General features: G+C 64.0%; 1 protein-coding gene across 1 annotated transcript in view; it reads right to left on the bottom strand.

Annotated features, from left to right (window-relative positions):
* Positions 1-5,521: 5,521 nt before the first annotated feature.
* The window catches only part of PLXNA1 (plexin A1), a 44,646-nt gene continuing 23,714 nt past the window's right edge, over positions 5,522-26,453 (bottom strand). The window contains exons 11-32 of the mRNA XM_032458809.1: positions 24,852-24,948; positions 24,584-24,777; positions 24,350-24,501; positions 24,098-24,218; positions 23,672-23,808; positions 22,434-22,601; positions 21,995-22,088; positions 21,624-21,863; positions 21,403-21,546; positions 20,912-21,146; positions 18,687-18,829; positions 17,313-17,569; positions 16,864-16,930; positions 13,066-13,212; positions 12,827-12,986; positions 12,321-12,424; positions 11,993-12,089; positions 11,526-11,716; positions 11,261-11,430; positions 9,911-10,123; positions 9,686-9,836; positions 5,522-8,684 (exon numbers count right to left, since the gene is read on the bottom strand). Coding sequence (XP_032314700.1) covers positions 8,589-8,684; positions 9,686-9,836; positions 9,911-10,123; positions 11,261-11,430; positions 11,526-11,716; positions 11,993-12,089; positions 12,321-12,424; positions 12,827-12,986; positions 13,066-13,212; positions 16,864-16,930; positions 17,313-17,569; positions 18,687-18,829; positions 20,912-21,146; positions 21,403-21,546; positions 21,624-21,863; positions 21,995-22,088; positions 22,434-22,601; positions 23,672-23,808; positions 24,098-24,218; positions 24,350-24,501; positions 24,584-24,777; positions 24,852-24,948 — 3,378 coding nt within the window. The 3' untranslated portion in view covers positions 5,522-8,588. The remainder of the gene's footprint in view (positions 8,685-9,685; positions 9,837-9,910; positions 10,124-11,260; positions 11,431-11,525; positions 11,717-11,992; positions 12,090-12,320; positions 12,425-12,826; positions 12,987-13,065; positions 13,213-16,863; positions 16,931-17,312; positions 17,570-18,686; positions 18,830-20,911; positions 21,147-21,402; positions 21,547-21,623; positions 21,864-21,994; positions 22,089-22,433; positions 22,602-23,671; positions 23,809-24,097; positions 24,219-24,349; positions 24,502-24,583; positions 24,778-24,851; positions 24,949-26,453) is intronic.

A 26,453-nucleotide genomic window follows, 5' to 3' on the forward strand; every position in this document is an offset into this window, starting at 1 on the left:
TCCCCGTTTTACAGACGAGGAGATGGAGGCTGACGGTGGGACAGAGACTTGCCCCAGACACGTGGGACTTCATGCAAGACCCCTTCCCCTCTGCAGGCTGATCATTTTAGAGGAAGTTGTGTCTTAGAAATGATTTTTGAGTCATTCATTCTGGCAAGAGGGAAGAGGCCTTTCTGGGCCTTTCTTGGACTAAAAGCTGTTCTGGGCCCTCCCCTGCGTCCTTTCAGGAGTGTCCCAGCGTGTGTGAGACATTTCCAGAGAGACCAGGCCGCAGGGAGGCAAGCCCTGCTCAGACACAGATGCACATGTGCACGGGGTGGGTGGGCATGGTGTCCAGGGCCCTGCTGAGGGCCTCCTGGCAAGGCGCACAGACGGAAGCTGGCAGAATGAGGGAGGAAAAGCACACGGGCCTCGTGAGAGGGGCACGGCAGGGCAAGGCCGGCCTGCAGGTGCCCTAAGCGAACTCGGCATCTAATTTTGCAGGGCAGGCACCAGGTGGTCCGTGAGGACTCCGGCGGGACAGAGCTGACGCTGGAGTCCTCCCCGGCGGGGACTGGGGGCTGCAGAGGCAGCGGGCGAGGTGGTCCCGGGCTGGGGGCCGGTGGCAAGGGGACTGGGAGCAGAACTGCAGGCGTCGGAGCAGGGGCCGGGGTGGCCGAGGGCCCCTCTGACCCCAGGGCACACTTGGTAACTTCCTGCCGGCAGCTGCTCGTGGCTGGAATCTCAAACCCTGTTTGCTTTCACTTGCTGCTTTACAGTCGCTTTCTGTTTAAGGCAAGCGATACCAGACGTCCACTTAGGACACTGCCTGAGGCTCCCCTTTCAAGTCCTTTCCTCTAGTTAAGACGGGGGAGTGTGTTGGAGGAAGTTCCGAGGCAGTGGAAGGGCCGCCGAGGCAGGGACAGTGCAGGGCGAAGGAAAGGGCGCGGTGGGCGCGCCAGGGCGCCGGGCTCCGGGGCCCTTCGTCCTCCACCTGTGAAAATGCAGTTGGGAGACAGCTGGGATCTGAATAAACAAACGATCATTCTGTCAGCCCGATAATGACATGGGCTATGTAAGAAAAAAATGTTTATCCTTTATAAAAAAAGAGAGCCGGGCTTCGAAGCCACCGCAGGGGAAGCTGGGCCAGAGGTTCTGGTGGAGCTCAGCGCCCAGCCCAGGGGTGGAGGGGAGCAGCGCACCATCCAGGCTCCTCCAGGGGCACCTGCTGGGCGGGCGGGCGGGCAGCCGGGTGAGGCCTCGGAGTTGTCAGAGCCCTGGGGGATGGACCCCCGCAGACAGCAGGGCTCCAGGCAGTGGAGGAGGGACGCCCCTGGGGCAGGAGCGGGGTTGGGCCTGGGGAAGGTGGGAGCGGCTGCCGGGGGCCTGGGGTGGGGAGATGAGAGGTCCTGCCCTGGCACCGCGCAGCCCCCGGGGAGGCGCCCAGCGGGCAGAGCTGTGGGGCCGTCGTCCCTGCAGCCGAGGGATGAGACCGTCAGGCCCGAGGGGAAGGGCGGGCCCTCCCGCTGCAGCACGTTCCAGGACTTTCCACCCCACACGGTGGGCGCCAGGCTCCTTTAACGTGTGTTGTTACTTTAGATGTGGCAGGATACACGAAACACAAGACTTACCATCTAACCACTCTGAAGGCGTGGTTCACGGGCACTAAGCACATTCACATCCTTGTTCAGCCATCACCACTATCCACCCAGAACCTTTTCTTCTTCCCAAACAGAACCTCTGTCCCCACTAACCACTAACCCCACACCCCCTCCCCGTCCCCAGCCCCTGGCCCCCCCCACCCACTGGCCCCCCACCCACTGCCCGTCCCTGTGAACCTGACCCCCCAGGGCCTCCCTGAGCGGGCGCCGTCAGGATCCGTCCTGTGACGGCTCGTTCACTAGCATCACGTCCTCGAGGCTCATCCGTGGTGCAGCAGGTGCCTGAGTTTCCCTCCGTCTCAGGCTGAATCACATCCCAGGGTGTGTAGCACATTCTGTTTGTCCCCGTGGGTTGTTCCCGCCTCTTGGCTGCCGTGAACGTGGGTGTGCAGACTTCTCTGCACCCCGGCTTTCAGGTCTGCTGCGTACGTACCAGAAGGAGGGCTGCTGGATCACGTGGTGGTTTTGTGTTGAGCTTTGAAGGAACCACTGCGGTGCTTTCCTCAGCAGCTGCCCCCTTTCCCTTTCCCACCAGCCGTGCACAGGTGTCCAGTGTCTCCACACCCTCCCTGACGTTCATGAGTTCAAATCCTTTGTGACCCTGCCTCTGCCGAACCTGGATGGATCTGGGGATAGAACTGGGGGGCTGGAGAGACAGGGGAGTTGCCCCCGGAAGTGGATGGATGGTGTTGACGGTGGAGTGGTGGGTGGGTGCGACTGCGACGGGGGGCAGCAGTGGACCAATGACTAGGTGGGTGGATGGGGAGCTGGTGGGGATTGGCAGGTGGGGTTCGATGGGGCAGCGAAGGAGAGGTGACATTACTCAGGCTGCAGCAGACCACCCCATACCCATCCCACACCCTGGAGGTCCCCACTCCAGCCGCGTTGTGAAAACACCCAGGTCAGGGATCAGAATTCACCGACATCTGTCCGTGCTCTGGGTCCATCTCCTCTCACGGCCACCTGGCCCCGCCTGTTACCTGGCCAGCTCACCGGTCTAGTGGATCGTCTCGGGCCAGGACCCCCCCCCCCCCAACACCAAGGTCCCATGGGCAGCACAAGCCGGCTGGCACGCAGAACTCGGGCATTTTGAGGGAGTTTCAAGTGGGCAATCAGCAATTACTTAGAGGCCACCAGGAAGAGACTGGGTGGTTGTGGAGGTGCCCAGGCACCTCAGCTATCCATCCACCCCCAGGAATCCTCGGCAGACACAGGCAGAACCTACAAACTGCACAAGACTCCCTGCTCCGTGCCCCGCATAACTCGGAAAACCCTGAGGTGCAGATGGACCGAGCGCTCCCACTGGCTATGTGACTTGGGTCTGGTCAGAGCACTTCATCCTCTGGATGGTTCAAATAGACATGTGGCCTAAAGTTGGCCAGTGAAGTCCCCACCTGGACACACGTGGAGCAAAGGGGCTTTCTTACCACTTGGTTGCCGAGCTGGTTAGCCGAGAGCCTCTAGCAGCCATTGGTGCCCTGATTTGGGAAGAGCCTGCCTTCTAATGAAACCTACACAGAGAACAGAGAAGGAGAAAGGCAGATTCCTTGTGACCTCATGGAGCCTCTGGATCCAGCCATGCCTGAAGCTGGATGTACCCTGGGACTTTCCATTGCAGGAGCCAGATTCCTTTCATTGCTCCAGCCAGTTTAGGTTGTTTCTGCCATTTGTAATGGAGAGGGGCCCCCTAGCAAGGAATGCATGCTTGGGTATGATTGGGGTGGTCTTCAGCTGGACACAGAAAAGCCAATTTCTCAAACTAAGTACTTAGACCCCAAGTGAGCTGGCGGATAGTCTAGGCTTGAATGCTGGCTCCACACTGACAGCTCTGTGTCCATGGGGAAGCGGTGCATCTCACCTGTCCCCAGGTCCTCCTGCGTGCAGACTGAATGCTGCCAGCCTGTAATGGTCAGTGTGTCCTGGGCCATACTGCAGAAGCAGCGGTTCCTGCAAGGTCTGTGTCCTGCACACGCTCATGCCATGCGACCACTGCAGACGGTGGTGGCTCTGCTCTCCAGAACCCTCGCTCCTGAGAACTAGACGTCTAGCCCAGGTGTGATCCAAGCACCTTCCACTGATGCCTCCCCAGCTGCTTCCAGAAAGGCCACATGTGCCAGGAAGCAGCATCACCTGACGGGCTGCAGGGTCCCCAGGGGGCAGCAGGGCCGGCGCCCCCAGAGAGCCTCCCAGGTGGCCCCTGGCCCTCTAGCCCCATGGCCTCCACGTGTGAATCAGAGCCTGCCCTCTTGCTGCCCAAGGAGCCCAGAGCAGCCCCAGCTCCTCCTGGGACTGGAGACCCCTCCGTGGCCTTGTGCGCTGCTCCTCCAGCACGCCAGCCACCCTGCCCGGAGACACTGCCCTCTCAGGCCCCCCCGCCACGGCGCATCCCCAGACGGCCCTCGCCATCTGTCCAGCTGGCTGCCACCCCATGCCCCCCGCAGTCCCCCGGGTGATCTCCAGCCTGGCCTGTTATGTTATCCTGGCTCACGGGGTCCGTGCTCCGTCCGCCACTCCATCACCAGGGCCTAGCAGTGCTGGGCACACTGGCACCCCCACCCTTCTGCCCCGCCCAGAGCGGCTGGCGAGCCTGGCACTGACACCCTCCTGCACCACGCTCCCCGCACAATCACGCTTGATCACGGTGAGCCCTGGCCGCACTGTGCTGAGATGGCCGCCTGCTTCCAGGCTGGCAGGGCTGGGCTCTCGGTGGCCTAACCAGGGTAATTGAGGCACGGCTGATTGTGCTGCAAAGCTGGAGGGCACAGAGCTGTGGGGACAGGCCACGTCACACCCCAAATGGGACCACGTTTGCTGAATCTGTTTCCGACGCAATTTCATGCTGATTACACTGATTCCTTTTTGGTAATTGAGCCTGGCTCTGAGCTCACCGCCTGCAGCCCCGGCTGTCAGGATGGGCCTGTTTTGGAGCAGGAGGCACTGATGATTTATGGACCCCGTCAGCGCCCTCAGAACAGATTCTGCGGAAAGACAGGCAGGAGCGTGGCCCGGCTTCTCGAGGGACACCCCCCCCCCCGCTTTCAGTCCCACGAGGCGGCTCACCGTGGCCCTCAGCTTCCCTCGCCACCTGCGTGTGGGTTGTTGTCAGGTCCGCAGCAGGTCACTGGCCATGCCGACAGTGGCTGGACGACGAGTGGGCCGTCGGCCTTGTCACTGTTACTTCCTGGGTGGCCTGGAGATCAGGCACAGGCCGGTGTGCAGATCTGCCCCTCGAGGTCCATCACACCTGCCTCATTCATTCCTAAGCCTGCCTCCTCTGTACTGGCCACCTCTGACGCCAACACTTTTGGGTAGAAACGGCGGTCCCTGTCGGATCAGCCCAGAGCCAGGGCCCTGCCCAGAGGCACTGCTGGGAGAGTCTACATCAAGACCTCGGTCAGGAAACCCACGTCTGAACCCTCACGGGGCGGGACTGGTCTGTGCCAGAAAGGCTGCATTTCCCAGACAGAGTTCCTCGGCTTCGAGGTTCCCAATGGGGTGCTCCTGGCCAGAAAGCCCGGGGCTGTGCAGTTCTAGCCCTGCTGCCCCAGGTGGGCTGCCCCGGGCCCTCTGGGTTGGAGCCTGCACTTCAGCAGGCCCCGGGGGAGCAATGCTCTGAGCCCAGGCGCGAGGACACAATGCGGGGCCCAGGGGCAGCGGAAGCCACCGGGCGCCACCGGGCGGGGACCAGGCCGAGTTGGGTGCCCAGGTGACCCTACAGACTCTGGAAGCCACACTGCTGGGCCTGCTGCCCTGGCCACACCGAGCACCAGTAGCACCAAGGCCCGGCCACAGCCGAGGGTGGAGAGTGGGATGTGTGTGCAGCCGTGCTGGCCGTGTGCCCCCCAGACCCCTTCCAGCAACGAAAACCCGGAGCCGTGAGCTTTAGCAAAAATGTTTACTCTCTCCTTAGTGTGTATGTATTTACAAGTACTAAATCTGAGACAGTAAAATAGGAAACAGCCGTGTATTTACACAACCTGCGGGCCGAGCGCCTGTCAGCCCTACTGCCCCTGGGCGAGGTGGGGGCCGAGGGGGCGGCTCAGGTCGCCAGTGATCGCTCTTCTTTTGGGTGGGGGCTCTGTGGCGTTAAAGGACAGCTAATTGTGGGCTTCATCTTAAAAATATCTCTCTCTCTAAATATATCTATTCTAGCATGTGTAGCACCAACGGCGTGAGCCCTCAGCTCCAGGACGGGCAGGGGCTCACTCGGCAGGGCTGACCGGGGAGGGCAGGCGCCACTTGGCCAGCCACAGGCCCCTCTTCCTGGGCCCAGGGCTGGGGAGTAGGGAGCCGGTGGCCCTGGGTCAGGGAGCGCGGGCAAGCTCGAGGTATATGGGGAGGCCAGGCTCCCGGACCCAGGCTGAGCCGTCCCGGGCACTCCTGAGACGCGTGCAGGTGAGGGGAGGGCTGACCGTGGCAGGACAGGCAGTAGCAGCAGTGTCCAGGCAGCGGGTGTCCTGACTCAGCGCCCTGCCCACAGCCCAGACCCCCAACCCTGGGACTTGGGAGGACCTCAGGCAGTTGCACCTCCTGCGTGCACAGAGCAGGCTCCAATCCCTGTGCCCCAGGCTAGAGCCAGAGCTTGGGGTCCGAGTGCCTGGCAAGGAGGATGCTGGAGGTGACGGTGGGTGCCTGGGCACGGTGAGGACCGTGGAACCAGGGATGAGGAGGCCTCAGAGTCAAACTCCAGACCCAGGGAGGGAGACACAGCCGTGGTGCGCTGGGTGGACAGCAGGCCTAGGTCCGCGATCAGCTCGTGTGTAAACAGACAGTGCTAAAGTGCTTGCACCTGACATGTGTGCGAGCCCCACGAGGCCACACGCCAGGCAGGGCTGGCCACTCCCCTCCCTCCGTGTCACTCCCACCCAGCCCGCCAGCTACCGGGCGACAAGGGCCCCCTCATGGTGGGCACAGAGGCCAGCTCCCCGTGGGGCCCTGGGAAGGGGATTGGACTCTGAAGAGGGTGGCACAGGGGCTGAGGAGCCCCCAGCCCGAGCAGGACCGGAAGAACAGGGGCTTTGATCAGAAACAGCGTTGGGGAAAACTCGGGGGGTGAGGCTCGTACCTCGGCGGCATCTGGGCAGGAAGGGGCACCCAGGGTGGAAGCCCATGCTGGCCTGAGCTCCAGCTGGACACCCACCTCGGTGGGAGGCCCAAGCCCTGCTCAGTGCCCACGGGGCCCAGGGAAACCTGTCCCCCCTGCCCCCCTGCCCCGTTCCAGGAGCTTCCTGAGTCAGAAGGTGGCGGATTTCTCCCCCACCCCCACCCTTCTCGCGAGGGAGCAGCTCCTAAGCTGATCAAGGTGCTTGGTCCGGCTCACGCTGCTTGGGGGGGATGGAGGACGGGCGGCCTGTGGGCGCAGGGCCGGCCACAGTTAGCTGTCCCTTAAAGTCCGTGGGAATCTTCAGTACCGTCGAAAAAGTGAATTGAAAAGGGGACAGGCCACTGCCTTCACAAGTGACTGATTAATTAAAAAACATGGAAAAAAGGGCCTAACAATCTCTAGTATTCAACACTTGCAGTTTTAAAAAGACCAAGTCAGACTAAACGCTAGCACAGTCATGCAGGAGTCCACGGCCCGCGTCCGTGGAAACAGGATGACCCGCGGGGCGAGGCGCGGAGGCCCCGGGAGCCCCACGCAGGGAAGCTCTGGCCACGCTCTCAGCAACCGTTTGGCATCGTTCCCTCTGCCTTCATTTCCTTGTTCTAGCTGAAAAATTTCTCCTCCTCCAGGTAACTGTACAGGACCCCACTGGGGCTGGAGACTGAGGCTAGAGCCACATATATATATATGTATATATATGTACAGGTTTTTTAATTAAAAATGTGTTCTCTTTCGCTCGCTGAGGGCAGGGTGGGCAGGGCCGACCCCCAGGCCCCCTGGTCACTGCATCCTGCTCCCGGCCAGGCCAGTGGGTGTGGTCCGAGGCCCCCGCTGGACCGCTGCCCGAGCAGAGCAGGACTCCTTTGTTCCCCGAAAACATGAGTGTTGTCCCCTCTATGTCCCAGCGCCCTGAGGGGCCAGCACGCTGCTGAGAGGCAGACTGGAAGGTGGATGAAGGAGCTGGGACGGGGCGGGGGGGCTGCTCCTGAGACCTCCACCAGTGGAGCTCAGCCCAGGGTGGGCGGGGGAATAAATAAGGGGGAACGTGCACTCCTGACCCGGAGCCCCAGGCCCACTGGCTCCCAGAGGCACAGCCCTGAGGACAGAAAGGGGACCCGAGTCCTTCTGGAAGTCACTTGGGCCCTGCGCAGAGCCAGCCTGCAGCCCCTCCATAGGAGGGGGCCGGGGCCTCTCTCGGGGCGAGGTCAACGTGGAGCTCCAGCCTTGGCCGCGGAGAGCACGCGGTGAATCGGAGGATGGTGGCGGTGGTGTGGCGGCGAGTGTAGGGGTGCCGGACATGACAGGGGGTGGCAATGGCCCAGACCCACGTCAGCTCACCTTGGCTGGGCCCTGGGTATTCAGCTCCCCCCGCTGCCAGCCAGGCCCCAGCCCTCAGACTCTGCCCAGGAAACCTGGCCCAGCTGACCCCTGCCCAGCCCTTGGCCCCCCTGGCCTCGGCAGTCTGGCCTCAGGGAGACGGACTGGCCTCTCCCTGCTGGAGGGCTCCAGCCCAACCCACAAGTCCTCCGCAGTCACCCTAGCATCCCGAGCAGGACCCTGCTCACACCTGGGCTCCCCAGCCCTGTGGCAAGTGGCTCTGGGCAGGGAAGGTACTGTAGGCACCATCTCGCCCACACCAACTAAGAACTGGGACCCCTGCCAGGCCGGAAGGGGACGAGGAGGCTGGGGGACCAGGACAGCACACCTGGCCCCCAGTGCAGGACACTCGGCCTGGCCAGGGTGGGGCTGCCTCCGCGGACCTCCCAGCTCTGGCCACCAGACGGAGGCTGTCCCGAGGGCCCTCTCACTCAACTCCTGCTTGCTGGGCTGTTGCGGCTGGCGGCTCAGCTGCTCAGGGCCATGGTGTCCACCACCTGCTCCAACTTGCTCCGGAGCCGCTGCCGCCGAGCCTGCTCGTCCTTCTCCAGGGCTGTCAGGATCTGGGGACGGGAAGGGCCGTCAGGCCTGGCCGGGGCTCGAGCTGAGGTCCTCCCACTCTCAGCTGAGAGACCCCCAGGACCTGGCATCCCCCAGAAGCACCACCAACAGGGCCCTGGCCACAGCCAGAACTGCATGTCCCAGCATTGCAGTGTCCCTGACTTTCAGCTGGGGCTGGGGCCCCCTGAGCTCCAGGACCACCCCCAGCACCTGCCAGTCTTGCTGGGCCCTCTGCTCACACTCCCATCTCCTGCTGGCGGTCAGTCCGTCCACTGGCTCCCTGCCACCACTCCCCTCCCACCCCCGCCCCACGTCTCTGGGCTCTCGGGGAGAACCCCAGTCCTCACCCCAGAACACTGTCATCCTCCTTGGCCCTGCTGCCCACACCCTGCCCCCGCCTGTCACCCCGCGGCTCATGCCTCCCTTCTCCGCTCTGGAAGCGACCCCGGGGCCGCCTCCTCGAGGTCAGCTGAAGGTCCTCCTGCTCAGCCCCGTGCCCCATTCTCTGACCTGCAGCCCGAGTCTCCCCTGAGCTCGCAGCTCCCCACCCCTCAAACGTACACAAATGTTCCTGACCCGGCCCTGCAGCTTTCTCACCTCCTGGTCACTAGTCCAGAGTCAGAGCGAGTCCTGCCGCTCTCCCACCCCTGCAGCCTGGCATGTCAGATGCAGCTCCTGCCTCTCCCCAACGCCCCCCCGGCAGATCATGGCTGTCTCTGAACCCCGAGGGCCCCCCGAAGCCTGCACCCCCTGAGACGGCCCTGCCTTCCCCTCCCACCCCAACTCTGATTCAGCCTCATGGCCTCCACGGTTGGTTCCACAGCTGGGCCTGCTCTGGCCTCAGGGCCCACTCTGCCTCTGCAGCCCCGTCTGATGCAGCCTGTGCGTCAGCCGTCCGTCCCCAACTGCTCCAGGCACACACACGCGTCACTCACGCAGCAGAACAAACTGCGCAGGCCCAGGGGTCCGGGGCGGGCGGGGGCGGGGGCAGGGCCCGGCTCACCTCGTCCTTGTACTTGATGATGTAGGAGTAGATCTCATGCAGGGCACTCATGCTGTTGAACTGGCTCAGGTGCAGCCGCGACTGCTCAGCCAGGTATGCACTCATGTCCTGGTCGCTGATGGCGGGCATCTTGGCGATGTCAGCGTAGTACCTGTGCAGAGTGCGCGGGCGCGTGAGCGGGGTCCCAGCCCCTCCGCCCCGCCGGCCCCCACCCTGCACGCCCACCTCTCCACCCAGCTCTTGTAGTTGGGGATGTCCTTGGCGTAGAGCAGCTTGTTGGAGGGCGAGTCCTTGCCCAGCTTGTGCTCGGACGTGGAGCACGAGTCCATGAAGGTCTGGGCCACCACCGACAGGCAGGCGTCCGTGATGCTGCTCTTGTGGATGTCGAACACGAACTGCGGGTTCTTGATCACGTTCACCCAGAAGCGCAGGGGCAGGCTGCGAGCAGGGGCACACAGTCAGGTGGAACCTCGGCACCCTCAGGACAGCCGGGGGAAGGGGCCAGCCTGCGGATTTCCATGCAGACGGGGAGACAGGCCCAGGCTGCCAGGCAGCAAGCGAGGGCAGTCTCCTGCTGCCCAGCCCCTCCCCACAGTCACAAGGCACCTCCCGCCCTGGGCACCACTGTGCGTGGCTGCAGCCCTCCAGGTCTGAGTGCTGGCTCACTCAGCAGGAGCCATCCCCCTGAGCAGGCTCACCCCTGCTCCTGCCCACAGACGGAGACCAGCAAAGGCTCCAGGAGACACAGCCCCAGAGACAGCTGCCCTCTGTACCCGGAGTGCCACTTCCAGGACAACCAGCAGCCACCTGGGGCTATTTGAATTCACATGAAGTTAGGAGTTAAGATTCTTGGCTGCACCAATCAGGTGTCAGATGCTCCTACACATTCATGGCCATGTGGATGGCACCAACCTAGAACCTCCATCATCACAGGAAGCCCCCCCCCCACGACGCTGCCTCCCCCAGGTGCCCCGTGGACCCCCTCCAGGTCCACAGGCAGCGCAGGTGGAGGTGGGCTCGGGGAGCAGAAGCAGGCAGAGGACAGAGTGCTGGGTGGGTAAGGGCACAGGGAGAAGTGGCCCGAGGCACAGAGCTTGTGCAGACCGGGCAGTCACTGCCAAGCGATGCGGTCAGCTCTGGAGACAAAAGCCAGAATGGGCTGCTGGCCCTGCTCACCCCTTGGGGGTGAGAGCCTGGGGTGTTTGCAGTCACCATCACCCGCACTGCTGGAGCCAGCCAGCGCAGGTCTGGCCGTCTGAGCCCATTTCTCAGGCAGAAACCCACACACAGCTGTGCATGCCTGGGGACCGCCCCCAACTCCCACACCCAAGGGAGTCCTGCAAGTTGCAGCAGAGGGTGTGCGCAGGTTGGGGGCAGTGGATGCCCCGCTGGGTGAGTCAGGAAGTCCCTCACCTGGTGGCCTCTCCTCCTCCGTTAGAACAGGGCGGGGTCCACCCTGGCCCCTGGTGGATGGGCCTTTTGCAGCACCAGAGCCGCCAGGCTCCCTGCTCGAGCGGGCTGAGTGCCGCCCTTGGTGTGGCTGTGCCCCCTGCCCGCCCCACTGCCCGCAGGTACCAGTTGCTCTTCCAGGTGTGGCGCACGTCTGAGTCGTGAATCTGGTGCTGGTCGGCCTGCTCGTCCAGGAAGTCGAACATGTACTTGATGGCCAGTGGCAGGGCCGAGCCCCGGTGCGCTGTGCTGAAGATTGTCTCAAAGAGGTCGTCCACGAACTTCTGCAGTGTGCCCTGTGGGTGGGCGAGTGGGACACAGCTCCAGGCGCCGCCCCAGCCCTGTGCCCCGGCCAACACGCACTCAAGGGTGCGGGGTCCCACCCGCCCACCTTGGTGGCCAGCAGCCGTGTCAGGTAGATCTCTGAGACCATCTTGCTGCCACGGTCACCCTCCCGCTGGTCCAGGTGGTCGTGGTTCTTCACCAGGTGCCACAGCTTGGTGCCGCTCTCCAGGTCGGGCGTGATCATGGGCGTGCGGGAGCGCAGGCTGTCGGGGCTGCTGGCCGTGCGGAGCATGCTCTCTGCGGGCAGTGCGTGGTCAGCCGCCACGCCCAGCACCCAGTCCCGCCCCAGCCTTGTCTGAAAACTGGGGCTACTACCCCACCTCCCTGGGCTGCTGGGGACGGTGGCACCAGGAGATGGCACTAACGACCATCGTGTGGGGTACATTCTGTCCAGGGAAAGGCTGTGACCAAGCCCTCCCAGCCTGCCTCAGCGCCCTCCAGGAGCAGTGTCCTGTCCAGGCTGGTGGCCTGCCCACTGCCCCCAGTGCTGTTGCTGCTCCCCGCTGCCCTCACCGTATCTGCTGAGGGACTTGGTGAAGGTGGACGAATTGGAGATGTTGTAGGCGGATGTCTGCTTGGGCACCAGGGCCACAGAGGACCCATCTGTCACCTGTGGGCAGAGGGCTGGGTGACACAGGACCCACCACCCAGGGCCAGTCTCTCTCCTGGGCCTCAGCCTCCCCACCAGGTGCTTCTGGGGCTGTGGGGCTGCATATGGGCCGGGGTGGAGCCCAGACGCTCTCACGTGAGCCCATCCCTTTTTCTTCTGGAGCTCGACCCTACCACCGGGTCTGGACACCCGGAGCGCCGAGCTGTGGCCGGGGTCAGGGCTGGGGGTCACCTGGTAGTGGGCCAGTGTGTTCAGCCTCTTCCAGTCGTTGTCGATCTTGGTGGTGACATCCTCGTCCTGCAGAATGATGCGGGCCATGCGGCCCTGGCGCCACTCTGGGGGGAGGGGCATGCTGTAGGGGCGGGGCCACGGGGAGGTGCCACCCTGCCCCACCCTGGGCCCCCGTGGTCTGCCCTGCCTTCCAGAGCTCTCGTTCGGCTCCTCAGCCTGCTCTCCAGGCCTCTATGGCGGCTCCAGCCACATCCATTGGACCCCAGCCTGGACCTGCTCTCCTTCCCCGACTCCCCTAGCTCAGCAGGTACGCCCGCCTCCACTGCTGTCCTGCTCGTAAGCCAGTGCCGTCCCCAGCCTCACTGGGTCCCCCAGCTCCTTGAGCCCTCGGGAGCCCGCCTCCACCCCCGGCAGGACCAGCTTGGGGGACCCAGCCCGGATCGGGCATCACATCCCTCCCATTAAACCCTCCAGCCAGCACTGGTGGCTGGACCCCAGGGGCTCACCCAGGTCCATGTCCCCGGCCTTGGGCCGCTGGGAGTAGGGCACGCCCTTATACACGGCATCCAGCAGCTTCTCCTTGACCTGCGTCACCGTGTCGCAGTTCAGCCCCTTCACTGCCACCTCGGGCGCGTTCTCGTTCTCGGGGTTCACGCAGTTCAGGGTCTGCGGGAGAGGGGCGGGGTGTCAGCCCCTCCCCCGGCAGGCGTGGGGGGAGGGCCCCCTCCCCCACCGCCCGGCTCACCAGCGTCTTGTAGTCGATCTGCTGCCGGATGAGCTTGTCCTCGCTCAGGGAGTAGCGCGCCTCGCCCGTGATGGCGTCGATGGGGCCCTTCTCCATCTGCTGTTTGATGGCGCAGTACAGCAGGAAGAGCGGCTCCCCAGCGCACTCCTGCGGGCGCGTGGGCGGGCGTCAGCTGTGGCAGACCCGGGCGCCAACCCCGCCCCCCAAGGAGAACAGCAACACCTCCAAACTCCAGAACCCTGGTTCCCAAGCCCGAGGAAGGCTGCGTGAGAACAAACCACCCCCACAGGGCCGGGGGTGGAAATCCTACAGGAAAGCTCAGCAGGGGGTCAGCAGGGGGCAATCGGGGAGGACCCAGGCCTGACACTCCACCTGAAGACTCCCCTGGCTCAGCCTCGGTAAGACCACTGTCCCCCAGCCCCACTCACTGGAGCTGACCCGCCCCCACAGCCCGAGGCACCACACTGGGTGTGACCCTGACCCACAGGGATAGGAGCCCCTGCAGGCAGAGGGCCGCCCCACCCCCATTCCTGGAGAACAGGTGCCCAGTGCCAGCACGGGGCAGACGCACGGACCCAGGGCAGCTCATCAGCCCGTGGGGCACAGAGGGCAGGCATCTGGGCACTCAGCAAAGGTCAGCCCGGCCCAGCTCCAACCCCACAGCCCCAGCTACCCACGTTGCAGCCATCAAAGCCGCCTCCTTCTCCACCCGGTGCGTCCCCACACTTGCACCTGCTGCCCCTATAACCCAGACTCTCTCCCTCTGGTCTTCGCTGGCCCTTCCAGAGTCCACCCCACGTCCTCTTGGCAGAAAGGCTCTCCTGGACCCTTGATGCGACACAGAGCCTGCCGCACTTCCAGGCTCTGCTGCCCTTAAAGGATCCTATTTGCTTTTCTGCCGTTTCCCTCTAGAGTGGAAGCTGCCTGCAGGTCAGGGCAAGTCTGGCCTGCTCAGTTACAGCCCTAGTGCCCCGCAGGAGCCTGCACATGAGGCTGGGCTCCATGGGCATGGCTAGACAACAGAGGGTGTGACCGAAAAGAGCTGTGGAAGGAGCGCCTCTGCCCGCCAGTCCTGCTGTGTGTCCTGCACAGGTGAGTCCGCCAGAGCTGCACACGGTGCCTCTCGTCCCGGCCGCCTCGCGGAGCATGGGAGCAAGCGTGGCCCAAGCAGGCAGCTGCCCGGCCCATGCCGCGGCCCCGCCCCTTGACCAGATGCCCCGGGCACCCCAGCAGCACCTGCAGTGACCAAGGAGACAGCTGCCACTGGGCGGCCGGAGCACAGGTCAGCCCGAGACCCTCCGACAACATGCTGCTCTTTGAAATTGTTTCACTTTCGAGCCTGGCTTCACCAGGTCGGCCAGTAAGGAGGCCGGGGTGGCAGAGAGGCGGAGCCCTCAGCAGCTGCCGCTCCTCCTGCAAACCCGAGCCGTTGGGGGTGGTCCCAGGCTCGACTCCCTCGGAGGAAAAGGGGTGTCTCAGAAGGTCAGAGAGTGAGCTTACTGGCCAGAGTTACACAGCAGGTGATGAGAAGGCTGGACTGAACCTAGATCGACCCACCTCTAAAGCACCGGGTCCCTGAAAGCCTCTCAGAAGGCGCAGGCTGGGCAGGAGGTACACCCTCGGCCCAGCTGGCAGGCTCTGACCCGCTGCCGCAGGGCCTGCCCAGACAGGTGGGGCAGGTGCCAGAGACGGGAAGACCCTCCCTGCACAGGGCTGGGCTCGGGACCGCGGTGGCTCCCAGTCCCAGGCGTTGCCAGTGAGCTTCCAAGGGAAAAGGCTGCACGCATGATAAGCGGTGTTAAAACAAGGGCTTCTCCACGTGGGGGAGAAAAACCAAGTGATGCAGGACGCGTGGCACTCGAGAGGGACCCGGCTGAAGGAAAGGTGGGGAACTCGGGTTTCCGCTTAACGGCAAAGCACACTCTGCGCATCTGCTCCCTAAACCAATAGTCGCCACCTCTAGAACCTGGTGGGGGGCCCATGCCTGTCATTTAGAGGTGCTGAGGTGACCACAGAGTAGCTTCCCTGGTGGAAGTTTTTTCTAAAGGCAGCAAAGAATGAAAAGGATCTGGGTTGTTAAAAACGGCTGGTGGAACACAGAAAAGAAGCTACGAAGCTAAAGAGGGTTGGGGAACCTCACACGCACATTACTAAGTAAAAGCCACTCTGCAAACTGTGTGGTCCCAGCCGTAAACGTCCTGGGAAGGCAAGACCACGGAGACTGAAAAGGCAGGTGTCGACCAGGGTTGGGCGGGGGTGGAGAGGGATGAACAGCGCGGACAGAGGGTTTCTGGGGCAGTGACAACGTGTGTGACATCATAACAACGGATCTGTGACATTATACATCTGTCCAAGCCCACAGCCTGTGTAACGCGCAGTGGGAACCCCAGTGTAAACCATGGATCCTGGGTGGTGCTCATGTCAGTGTGGGTTTATAAGTCGTGACAAACGGACCATCTGGTGGGGATGCTGACAGCAAGGATGTGGTGGGGGCAGCGGGTATTTGGGACCTCTCTATCTCCCACTCCGTCTCGCTGTAAACACCCTCTACCTGCAATGTCCCACGAGGACCACGCACCTGCATGACACAGAACACACGCCCGACCCAGCTTTGCAGCCTGGGTGTGTCCCACTGGGCGTGCAGAACTGAGACAGACAGGGATGGCCGCAGCGAAGACAGCTCGAACCCACTGATCCCCGTGCTTTAAACCTGCTCCTCCAGGTTCACACAGACGATGTGACCAGCACGTCACCCGGCTGGCACACAAGTGCACCTTTACAGGGAATGCACAGCTCTGCAGTCACTGCCACCCACCCTGCGTGACAACTGTCATCATCTGCTGGGCATCGCCAGGATGGCTGGACCACTGCCCGCCTGGGACAAGCCCCGGCCCTGCCTCAGGGCCTTTGCCCCATCTGGCTGACATCTCACATCTGGGCTCAACCTCACCCATCTGTCTACATTCTTACTCCCCCCTTGACACCCGCTCCTCTCACCTGCCCGTTTCCCAGGCTCAGCAGCAACCTGCATGGAGAACAAAAAGCCCCACCACTGTCCCCAACTCAGGACACCCGCCTGGAGCTGAGGCTACGCAGCCACGAAGCCACCGCTGTGAAGATCAGACCGAGGCTACCCCACCCTCAGCCACAAGGGGCCCCGCTCCCTCGTCCACCAGGGAGCGCTCACCTGGGGCCACCTTGCAAGAACCAGGCCCGTCTGCCGAACCTCCAGGTTTTTCAAGGGAAACTGGACAGACATCTGGGTCTGACGACCTCCCACTTCTAAGGTGCAGGGGGCCTCCACCTTGAGCCACATCTACCCGGCCGGCCAGCTGCACCCCGTTCTGAGGACAGCCTGGCTCCTGAGGGCCTGCCTCCTGGGGCTGGGGTTCTCCCAGCCAGGGGAGGGGGGAGTGGGTGGCCACTCCCGCCTCACAACAGGGCCCCAGGAACCCCCAGGCACCTCCTCAGGCTGGCCCAGTGCCGGGTACTGGACACACAGACACCCCTGCCCAGGTGGCTCCTACGAACTCAGCTCTAGGCCACAGGCACAGCAGACACCCGGGGCCTGGGTCCACACTCCAGTTCAGCCACGTGCTGGCTGCAGAGCTGGGCACCCCTCCTGCCCTGGCAGCTGAGGCCTGGACGCCTCCTGAGGGAGGGAGGGAGGGAGGGACAGACGCACAGCCTGGCGGGTGTCACACCAGGGTCCCCACCCCTCTGAGCCCCTCTGTGTGATGTCACAGCCTGTCACCTCTGGCTTCCCTCCCTCCTAGGTCCTTCCTCCTCGGCGCCCACCTTGAGGAATTTGTACAGAAGGAAGGTGAACCAGTTGGTCAGCATCTTCTCTGCCACTGACTCAGTCCTGAGGGCAGAACACAGGCAGGGATGACGTAAGTCCCACAGCCAGGCCCACCCACATCGCCACCTCCACTCCCCAGGGCCAAAGGTCCGGCCTTGGCCCAGAGTAGGTGTTGCAGCGCAAGGACTTGGGCCTGTGCCAAGGGGCCCCAGACAAGGCACTCATGGGGCAGGTCCCCAGCACTGCTGCCACAGGGCCTGAGCCAGTGCACTGTCGCAGGGGAGGGGGGCATGGGGTCTTGGCGGGGGGCGGGTGCAGGTGCAGGGCATGCAGGGATGGGGGGGCAGGGGCTGGGGCGGGGGGGCAGGGACAGGGACTGGGGGCAGGCAGGGGCAGGCAGAGACGGGGGCGGGGCAGGGGTGGGGGCGGGTTGGGGCGGGCTCACCGCCGCAGCAGCAGCTTCGGGTGGTTCTTGCTCTCCAGGTTCTTGTCGATGAGGTCAGACAGCAGCTGCTTGAGCACGCCTGTGGCGTACTCCATCTCGCCCTGCAGGGCCGTCATGATGAGGGAGGCCACGTTCCCGCGGTCGCGCATGGAGAAGCTGCGCTGGGCCTCCAGTGTGCGGATGAAAGTCAGCAGGAAGTGCTTCTTGGTCAGCAGCTGCCCGAACAGTGTCAGCGACTTCTCCACATTGGCCTGCACCTGGGGGACGCCAGCCTGCTCAGATCCTCCAGGGCACCGGCCCCTTCCGGCCGAGGGACTGTCCAGGTCTGGTGTACTTGGGCAGGCCAGGGGCACACTGGCGGATGGGGGCACAGAGCAAGGGCCTGCTCCTGCCACTCTCTCTGTGGCCCAGCTCTAGGAGCTGGGAGGAAGCCCAGCTCATCCCCTGGGCGCCAGGAGTGCACGCCCACAGTCACTCACAACCAGCACCTTCACAGAGGACACTGGAGTCCAGAGAAGGGAAGCAGCTTGATGAGACCACACAGCATGCAAGAGAGAAAATGGAGTGGAATGCAGGCATGGCTAGCTCCAGGGCCCTGCTCCCCCTTATATGCACCAACGCTTGTGACGGCAGGAGTAACACCAGGGTCCCAGCCCATGCACGCAAGAGACAGGTCCTGGGTAGAACACACACTAACAGCTCAGAGAGCAGTCAGACCAACATAGTGAATGGCGACACCAGAAAGGACATTGAGCAGGGGAACTGGGAACCCCCAACATGGCAGCCATCCCCAGCAGATGAGGAGGAAGTGAGCAGCCCAAGGCACCCTTCGTCCGAGCCAGGGTGACAGGAAGGCCCGCTGAAGTGCAGCTCAAGAGAACCACACGGGGGGAGGTGGGCTCCCCAGCATCCAGGAAGTGCAGGATAGGACGCCTTCGCCCAGAAAGCATAATGGAGCCAACCTGCCGAGTCCCTGCCAGTTCCGAACTGGGGCCTGGGCTCGTGGACGGCCACTGGGGTCCCTAGAGGAAGTGGGGGCCAGGCCTCTTCCCCTCAGTAGGCTCAAGGCCTCACACTCCATCAGCCATGTGCTCCCCCACAAACAGTCCACACCTCCAAACACACACGGTTGCAGCTCCTGGCCTTGGGAAGTCAGCACACAGAGAACAGGCCAGGTGAGCTGCAGGGGGTATGTGGCGGACTAGAGAGCCCAACAAAACAGAGGGGGTGCCCAGAGGAGCCAGGGCTAAAGGTGGTTTGCTGGGCCGAGGCCTGGCCCCCACCAGGCCCGCTCCCTGCTTCCCGGTGCCCCTTCCCAGCACCCAGGGAGCCCCCGCAGATAAAGGCAGCAGTCAGCCCCAGCCAGCAGCCCACCTCCATCTCCTTGAGCACCGGGTGGTCCTCGATCCCAGGGAAGAGCACCCGCATGGCATACGTCCGGTAGTCCAGGAATGGAATGCCAGCACCATCCAGGTCATTGGTCAGCTCGTGGATGTCCGTCTGCAGCTCTGCAAAGGCTGCAGCCAGACGAGAGGTCCAAGTGGGTGCCCAGCCCGCCAGCCCTCCTACATTCAGGGTCGGCCTGCCCCTCGCCGGGGGCTGGGGGGGTGACCTGAGGAAAACCCTGTGCTTGCCTATGCTCAGTTTCCCCAGGCCACCCCCAGGGGTGAGCCCTCTGTCGCTGAGCTGCTGTTGGACTAACCAAGGCAAGAGCAGAGAGGCTGCTGCGGAGGTACCTCCCTCCCTCGGGCGCCCAGGAGTAATGTAACCATGGGTGCCGGCTCCCTTTGCCACCCCGGGCACCTGCCACCTCCCTTTGCCACCCCAGGCACCTGCCACCTCCTAGAGCAGGGACAAGGCCAGGGTGGGAGCCCTCCACGCAGAGAAGCACACACACACAGCTCAGGCCAGCTGGCCCCCTACACGCCTACTCGCCCCAGCTCTGCTGAATTCTTGAAGGAAGGCAGGTGGGGCGGGCAGGCCCCACAGAACATTCTAGAGCCGTGAGGCTTTGTCTCCACTCCTGGGAGTCTGGTTACCTGCACCTGGCCAGCCTAGGGGCTCACATGTGTGCTACCAGATACAGGTGTCGTGGTTCAGTTCGGACAAGACAAACGGATGGTTGTCCTTGCCCCAGGAGGCCCTCACATCCCCTCTGGCCCACTCCAGCCACTGCCTCCTGCCTGGGCCCCCAACACCTGCCCGAGTCCCTCGGGACAGGAAGTCTGTCCACCTGGAACTGAGGCGGCTCCTGGGACAAGGACCTTTCATAGTTTTAAGGCAGGCCAGGATCCCAGGCAGAGTGGACACCCCTGCTTAAAAGACCACCCAGCAGCAGGCCTCTAAGGGAGCAGGCCCCCTGCAGGGCTTCCAACCCATCCATGGCCCAGCTCCGTCTGCAGTCTGCATCCCCAGACCAGGAGACTCCTGCCGTCTGCCTCCCAGACCTGCCGGAGTCTGCTCCTTAGCACCTGCGAGACACTCAAGGTCCCTCCCGGCACCCGAAACATCCAGGACCGCCAGTCACCATTCATGTCGCTCTGCTGCACTCACCCCTTGTGATAGCCCAGACCCGAGAGGCACAAGCGAGTGGTCGCTCAAGGACAGGGGACTGCCCTGGCTGGCCGGGGACACCCGGCCCTGAGGCACCACCACACGCTGGCCAGGCTGCTGCCCGCAGCCCACACCCCCATGAGGCTCTGGCCACCATGGCCCCCACAGCCCCCACCTCAGGGCTCAGCACTGGCAGGAATAGAAGTGACTGCTAGAGGAACAAGCCTGGGCCTTGGGCACGCTGGTCTCCCAGGGGACGCCTGCTGTTCCAGATGAAGGCCGTCATTCAGTCCACCGTCAGATTTCCACGTCTGCAGCCCCCCATCTGCCGGAGCCCTTCCCGCCCTCTGGGCTGACCCACCTGCCCTTGGGGGCCACCCTTTTCAGTTGGGGGCTGCGGGTACCAAGCTTGAGGGGAAGGTGCATATGACCAGGTGTGGGGATGCTAAGCCTGCCTACTGGGGCCATCCTGTCACCACCAGCAGGGATTCCTGAGGATGGAGCTGTGCCCTGGACTCCCCTGCATGGAAGCCCACACGGGGTGTCCCTGCCGAAGTCGCCTGAGCTGATGTCTGCCACTCGTCCCCCAGGCTTGGGACAGACACGCCCCATCTCAGGAGAACAAGCACTTCGAGAACAGGGGCAGCCCAGACCCAGGTCTGCGCGCCGAGAAGCTGAAAACAGGGCCCCCGCCTCAGTGCCTCGCAGGCCGCTGGGGGAACACCCAGGCCAGCGTGCTCCACACGGACCGTCTGGGCCACCACCCAAGCACCTGGGCAACGGGCACCACCCCACGTCCATTCTACAGAAGAAAAGCCTGAGGCGTGGAAGGGCGGTGCATCCGTCAGGGTCCTATGGCCAGGCTGGGGCACAAATGGGGCTCTCTGGCCAGAACCTGTGCCTCCAGCACCAGGCAGAAGCCCCCAGCCAGGCCCTGCCCACCTCCCTGGACTGACGTGGTGACATGAGAGGAGCCAGCAGTAGGCCGCAGACTTGGCAAGACCCCGGGCCCTGGACCTCCCCCAACCGCCGCGGCCCCAGCGGACCTTCCTTGCACTCGAGGGCCACGCGGGACTCCAGGTTGTCCATCTGGAGCTGCAGGCGCTTGAGGGTGCGGTCGGCATCCCGGGACTTGCGCTTGTAGGCGATGAGCACAGCCACGATGACCAGCAGCAGGAGGCCCCCGCCCCCACCGATGCCCACGATGGCAGGCAGCGTCAGCAGGCTGTCCGAGTACACCTGCAGCACCCCCGGTGAGAACTCAAAGCCGCCGGCCCGAACCTGTGGGTGCAGGCCACTCAGGAGGCGCCTCGCCCAGTGGCAGCTCCATGGCTCCCAGGACCCCCAGGCCCTCCTGGCCCAAGCGCTTGGCGCGGCGGGGGCAGTGGCACTCAGAGCGGGAGTCAGGCCCTCTGGGGGTGCCAGGGCTGGGCTGCCCTCCAGGCAGTTTGGGCTCGCTCAGAGCAGGGGCTGCCTTGGGTGGGGCAGAGTCTGCAGGTCCCAGGAGACCGGAGCCAGCCAGGACCTGTGGACGCACCGTGACCTTGTGCTGCCCGGTGAGGTTGGGCGACTCGCAGAGCAGCTGCGTCTCCGACACGGTGAGGGCGCAGGGCGTGGAGCCAATGAGCACCGTGTAGTTGAGCCGAGAGTTGCCGGGCGCTGGCGGCAGGAGGTTGCGGCCCTGCGGGGGCAGGTGGGTCGGCATGAGCAGAGGCCTGGGCAGATCCCCCAGGGGCCCCGCCCCTCCGAGGCAGCCACCTTGAGGATGAGGGGGGAACTGGGCTTCAGCTCCAGGAGGCCAGTGGGGCTGAGTGGCTCCAGCACGGGGTCCGGGTAGTAGAGGAAGGAGGAGGCGTTGAGCACAAGCAGGGCCCGCACGTCGTCCATGACAAAGCCCAGCTCGTCTGGCCGCTCCCCCAGCTCGGGCGGGCTGCGGGTGGGGTTGTCCACTGACGGGGCCCGGCACACCATGGTGGTGTCGTTGTACACCAGGCAGCTCTGGGAACGCAGAATGAGGACACTGAGCCGGCTGCCCCCCTGAGGGCCCCCACCTGGCCAGGTGGGGCCAGCTTCCCTCCCTGCGGCATCTAAGCACACGGCTGTGGGGACATAGCCCAGCGAAGACTCACGTTCTCTCTCTCGACGCCTCCGTACTTGGCCCGGATGCGAGGTTCGCGGACAGTGGCCAGGTTGGTGCCTGTGACTGTTAGGAGCGTCCCTCCACTAAAGACGGGGGAGCTGGGAGTCACGGGTTGAAGTTCTGGGCCCTTGTGCCCTGGCCCAGCACAGACGGAGGGGCCAGACACACCACCCTGCTCCTCCGAGAGATGGCAGGCAGGCTAAGATCTCTCGGCACCACAACTGGTGGCAGAACCACACAAAGGGGAGGAGAGCCTGTGCAGCAGCCCTGTGCTTGCTGCAGGTCCTCGGCCACCTGGGATGGGGTCATGGGGCTCAGGGCAGAGGGGATGGGGGTTGTGGTGCTTGGACACCTGGGCCGAGGGTCGCGGGGCTCAGGCCAGGTGGACGGGGGATCGTGGAGGTTGGGGGCCCAGCCAGGTGCCCCACCTGTTGATGCTCCACTCAGGGTCAATCCTCAGGATGGTGGGGTCCTCGGTGTAGTTGTACTTGACCTCGGGGTTGGTGAGCTGAGCACGGTTGATGTTGATGATGATAGAGGCACTGCCGGGGCTCTGTCCAGGTGGCGTCAGGCACCGGATCTCCCGGGAGTTCCTCCTGGAGGGGCCGGGGGGACAGTGAGGACATGGCCCTAAACCTCACCTGCCTGGACCTGCCTCCAGGTGGCTGATGACTGTTAGGGCCCCCTTTCCCATCAGCTCCTCCGAGGGGCTAAGTGTGTGTCTGTACCCACCTGGACCCCAGCCTGGCCCCTCCCTCCACACTGTCCTGCTGGGCACCCAGGGGTCACCCACTGAGGGGCAGGTCCTACCTCCAGAGCTCACTCTTCTGGTGACCCCACCCCGACTCTGCCTCCTCACAGCGTCAGTGGGCAAACCTGTCTGTGCCCTGACATGCAAAAGACCAGCTGGGCCAGGTCTCCGTGCAGCCCTGCAGCAGCCCTGTTAGTCCCAGGGGACGGCTGGCAGGACAGAGCTTCAGCGTCCTCGGGTGCCACAGCACCACAGTGAGCACCAGCTCCTGCGACACTGAGTCACCCACACGTGGCCCTAACCTTAACCCTGACCTCAAAATGGGCTAATCCCGGACCTGGGCTGTGAGCTGGCCGGGGCTGGGGATGCTGGCTCACCCCACAGGGCAGCCAGCCCGTCACCACCTGCACCTGGGTCTCCGTCCCTTCAGTTTCTACATCACAGTTGGGAGGCCCCGCAGCCGCCAGGCCCACTCGCGGCAGGCTGCAAACACCAATAATTAGTCTGATAACGGGTAATTACCGCAGGAAAATATTTAAAGGCCCGCTCCATTATCATCCCTAATCTAAAATTATCCACTTCAGGGCTCCCGGCTTTTGTTAAGTTTTCCTTTTTCTCTCTTAAAATTTTTTAAATGCTTCTTATTATGTGCCCAAGGAATCCCTCCACAACCCAGGCCCAGTGGCTGTGCCCGCCCCTTGGGCCAGGATCCGCCCACCCTGCCCTTCCCACTCTGGTGGCAGCCTGTCTCCATGGTAACCTTCTCCGCCTCGGGTTTCCATAGTGATCACCCCAGCCAGGCTCTCCCGCAGCCCCTCTTGTTGCCCAGGCAACAGCAGGGGGCACGAAGCTTCTGAACCAACCACTACAGGGGGCGGCTGTGCGGGGTCCCCACTCCTGGTCCACACCCCGTACCAGGAGAAGGAGCAGGGCCGGCCGCCAACAGACACCGCCACGTCGCTGCCTGCGTTCAGATGGCTGCCTTCGATGCCAATCCAGGTGCCCCCTGAAAGGGGCCCGCGGGCAGGGCTCACACGGTAGAAGGTTGGAGTCTAGGGGAAGAAGGGACTGGGTGGCTGGAGCTCCAGGGAAACATCAGCGTCCCTGACCCCCCAAGCTCCCCAGCCGGCCCAGGCCTGTGCTCACAGGGTCTCAGACTCCGCCCACAGGCAGGGCCCAGGGCGCCCAGGGACATGGTGTCAGGCCCTGGGGAGGAAGAGGGGCGGGACGGGGTCCATCTTTGAGAATGCCTGTGGCCTGGGCCGGCCCCTGCAGGCCAGTCCCCATGGCCCCCATGGCCCCCACGGCCCCGGGGAGGAGGGCCAGGCGGGGCAGGCTTACCACAAAGGTGAAGCGCTTGGGCGACAGGGCCCGGTAGTGGGGGGAACAGTCCCGGACGCACACCTCCACCAGGGCATCGTGGGCCCGAACGGTGCTGGCGTCCCCGATCTCGCAGACGATCCTGCGGGCAGGGGGTGGGCCTCAGCGCGGGCATCCGGGTCGGCCCCGCCCCTCCCGGCCAGCGGCTCCGCCCCCGGCCCCAGCAGCCCCTCCCCTCCAGTGGTCCCGCCCCGCCCCGGCCCGCGCACTCACTGCTCCGCACTGATGTACTCGCTCTCCACCGGGCTGCACAGCACCTTGCCCACTCGCACGCCCAGCCGCACGTCCTCGAAGCGCAGCCCCAGGTTCTCGCCCGTGATGGTGAGGCGCGTGCCCCCCTGCCGCGGGCCCGTCTCGGGGGACAGCTGCGGGGAGGCAGAGGCTGGGACGCTGGGAGGCAGCGGACAGGAGGTCGCGGCCCCTCCCTAGGCCTGGGGGCCCGCCTACCTTTAGGATCTTGGGGTCCGCGCAGCGGCTGCTGCCGTGGCGGGCGTGCATCCAGGCAGTGGGCGAGTCCGCGGGGCAGTGGGGGCGCAGGGAGCAGCGGCGCTCGGCCACGCACCAGCCGCACTCGAAGCGGGGGTCGGCCTTGAGGCACAGGCCGCAGCTCTCGCGCAGGGCTGGGCACTTGTACAGGTGGGCTGCGGGGAGGGACAGTCAGCGGCCCGCCCCCGGCCCTGCCCAGCCCAGCCCCCGGGCCGCCCAGCCGGCTCACCCTGGATGTTCTGCGGGTTGTCGATGACGAAGTGGCCGTTCCACACCACGGACAGGTTCACGGGCAGGTCGCTGACGTCATTGCCCTCATAGGAGTACTGTGGCAGCGGGAAGGGCGGTCAGGCCACGCGGCGGCCCAGCCCGGGGCAGCACCTCAGGGCCTGGTGTCCTCCTTGCCCACTTTCGGGCCTGGCCGCTGGGGGCGGGCTTGGCGGGGGTCTGGGGGCTCTGCCTCGCGAGACTGGCATTTCCAACCTGGAGCGACACACACACACACACACACACACACACACACACACACACACACACACACACACTCTCTCTCTCTCTCTCCCTCTCCCTCTCTCTCTCTCTCTATCCCTCCCTCCCTCCCTCCCTCCCTCCCTCTCTCTCTCTCTCTCTCTTCCTTCCTGGTGGCCATGGCCCTGCCCTCCAGGGTGAAGCCCGCCCACCCACCTGCCCATTGCAGGCGGCCCCACCAGGAGACCAGGACTCCCACTGCACCCCTTGGACACACATCAGGGACGCTCTGTGAACCTCCCTTTCCTCAAATCCAAACAGGCTCAATAATCCCACCTCCAGGTCTGCCCTGAGGTGGGAGACGTGCGCCCCCCATGCCCTGACTGCCCCCCACCCCCAGGCTGGGCTGGGCTCAGGGACACGGCCCTCCCCAGGGGGCCCAGGCCTGGGTGCCCAGCTGTGTCCCACTTTCTGCAGCTGAAGACCTGCGGTCTGTCCCAGAGTAATTCATCACCGTCTTATCTACAGGAATTTAATTGGATCCTATCAAATTCCCCGATACTCCCTTTTCCCTTTACAAGGAGCTGCAGGAAAGATAAATGTGGGTCTGGGGGGGTGTGGGGGGGACTGCGGGGACAGAGGTGACAGGCTCGGGGAGGGGGAGAAATGTAGAGAGATGGATAGATGGCCTTAGGGATGCAGAAAAAGGAAGAAGAGGTGGAGGCAGCCAGGCCAGGGGAGCCAGAAGGAGATGTGGGTGGAGGGTGTGGCCAGCAGGAGGCCATGAGTGAGGAGGAGGGAAAACAGGGCTGGACAGACAGGAAGGCTTGGGAAACTCTAGGGCCCCGCCAAGCGGCAGACCTGCCCTGAGAGCCTGTGGTGACCCTTGGTCTCCAGCCCACCCTGCCAGAGCAGGTCAGCCAAGGGGCCACCACCAACAGAATCTAGCCAGACCTCTGACCTCAAGCCCCTCCCCAGGGCTCCAAGGGACCATACGGACGGCCCAGAGTCACCCACCCACCATGCAGGGCCTTGGCCAGCTCCAGGAAATCCACTGCTCTCCTGAACAGATGGGGAGACCAAGGCCTGCGGGTGAGCAGGACTCAGACGGCCTCAAGACCAACAACTTGGTCCTCTCCCTTCACCCACCAGGGAAGGTTCTGGCTCTGCAAAGACCACTGTCACTAAATTTACAGGACTTGATAAAGGCCTGTAAAAGGTCACCCTGTTGGATTTGAGGCTCTCTAAATGTGGCTTTTTCTGGGCACATGTGCTGGCACGTGAACACACTGGCTGCCACTGCCCGGCTGCTGTGCCTGGACACAGGACAGCTGGTGTTGTGGCCCTGACCTTGCCCCACCTG

The sequence above is a fragment of the Camelus ferus genome, chromosome 17 (assembly GCF_009834535.1).
Source record: "Camelus ferus isolate YT-003-E chromosome 17, BCGSAC_Cfer_1.0, whole genome shotgun sequence".
NCBI classification, from domain to species: Eukaryota; Metazoa; Chordata; class Mammalia; order Artiodactyla; family Camelidae; genus Camelus; species Camelus ferus.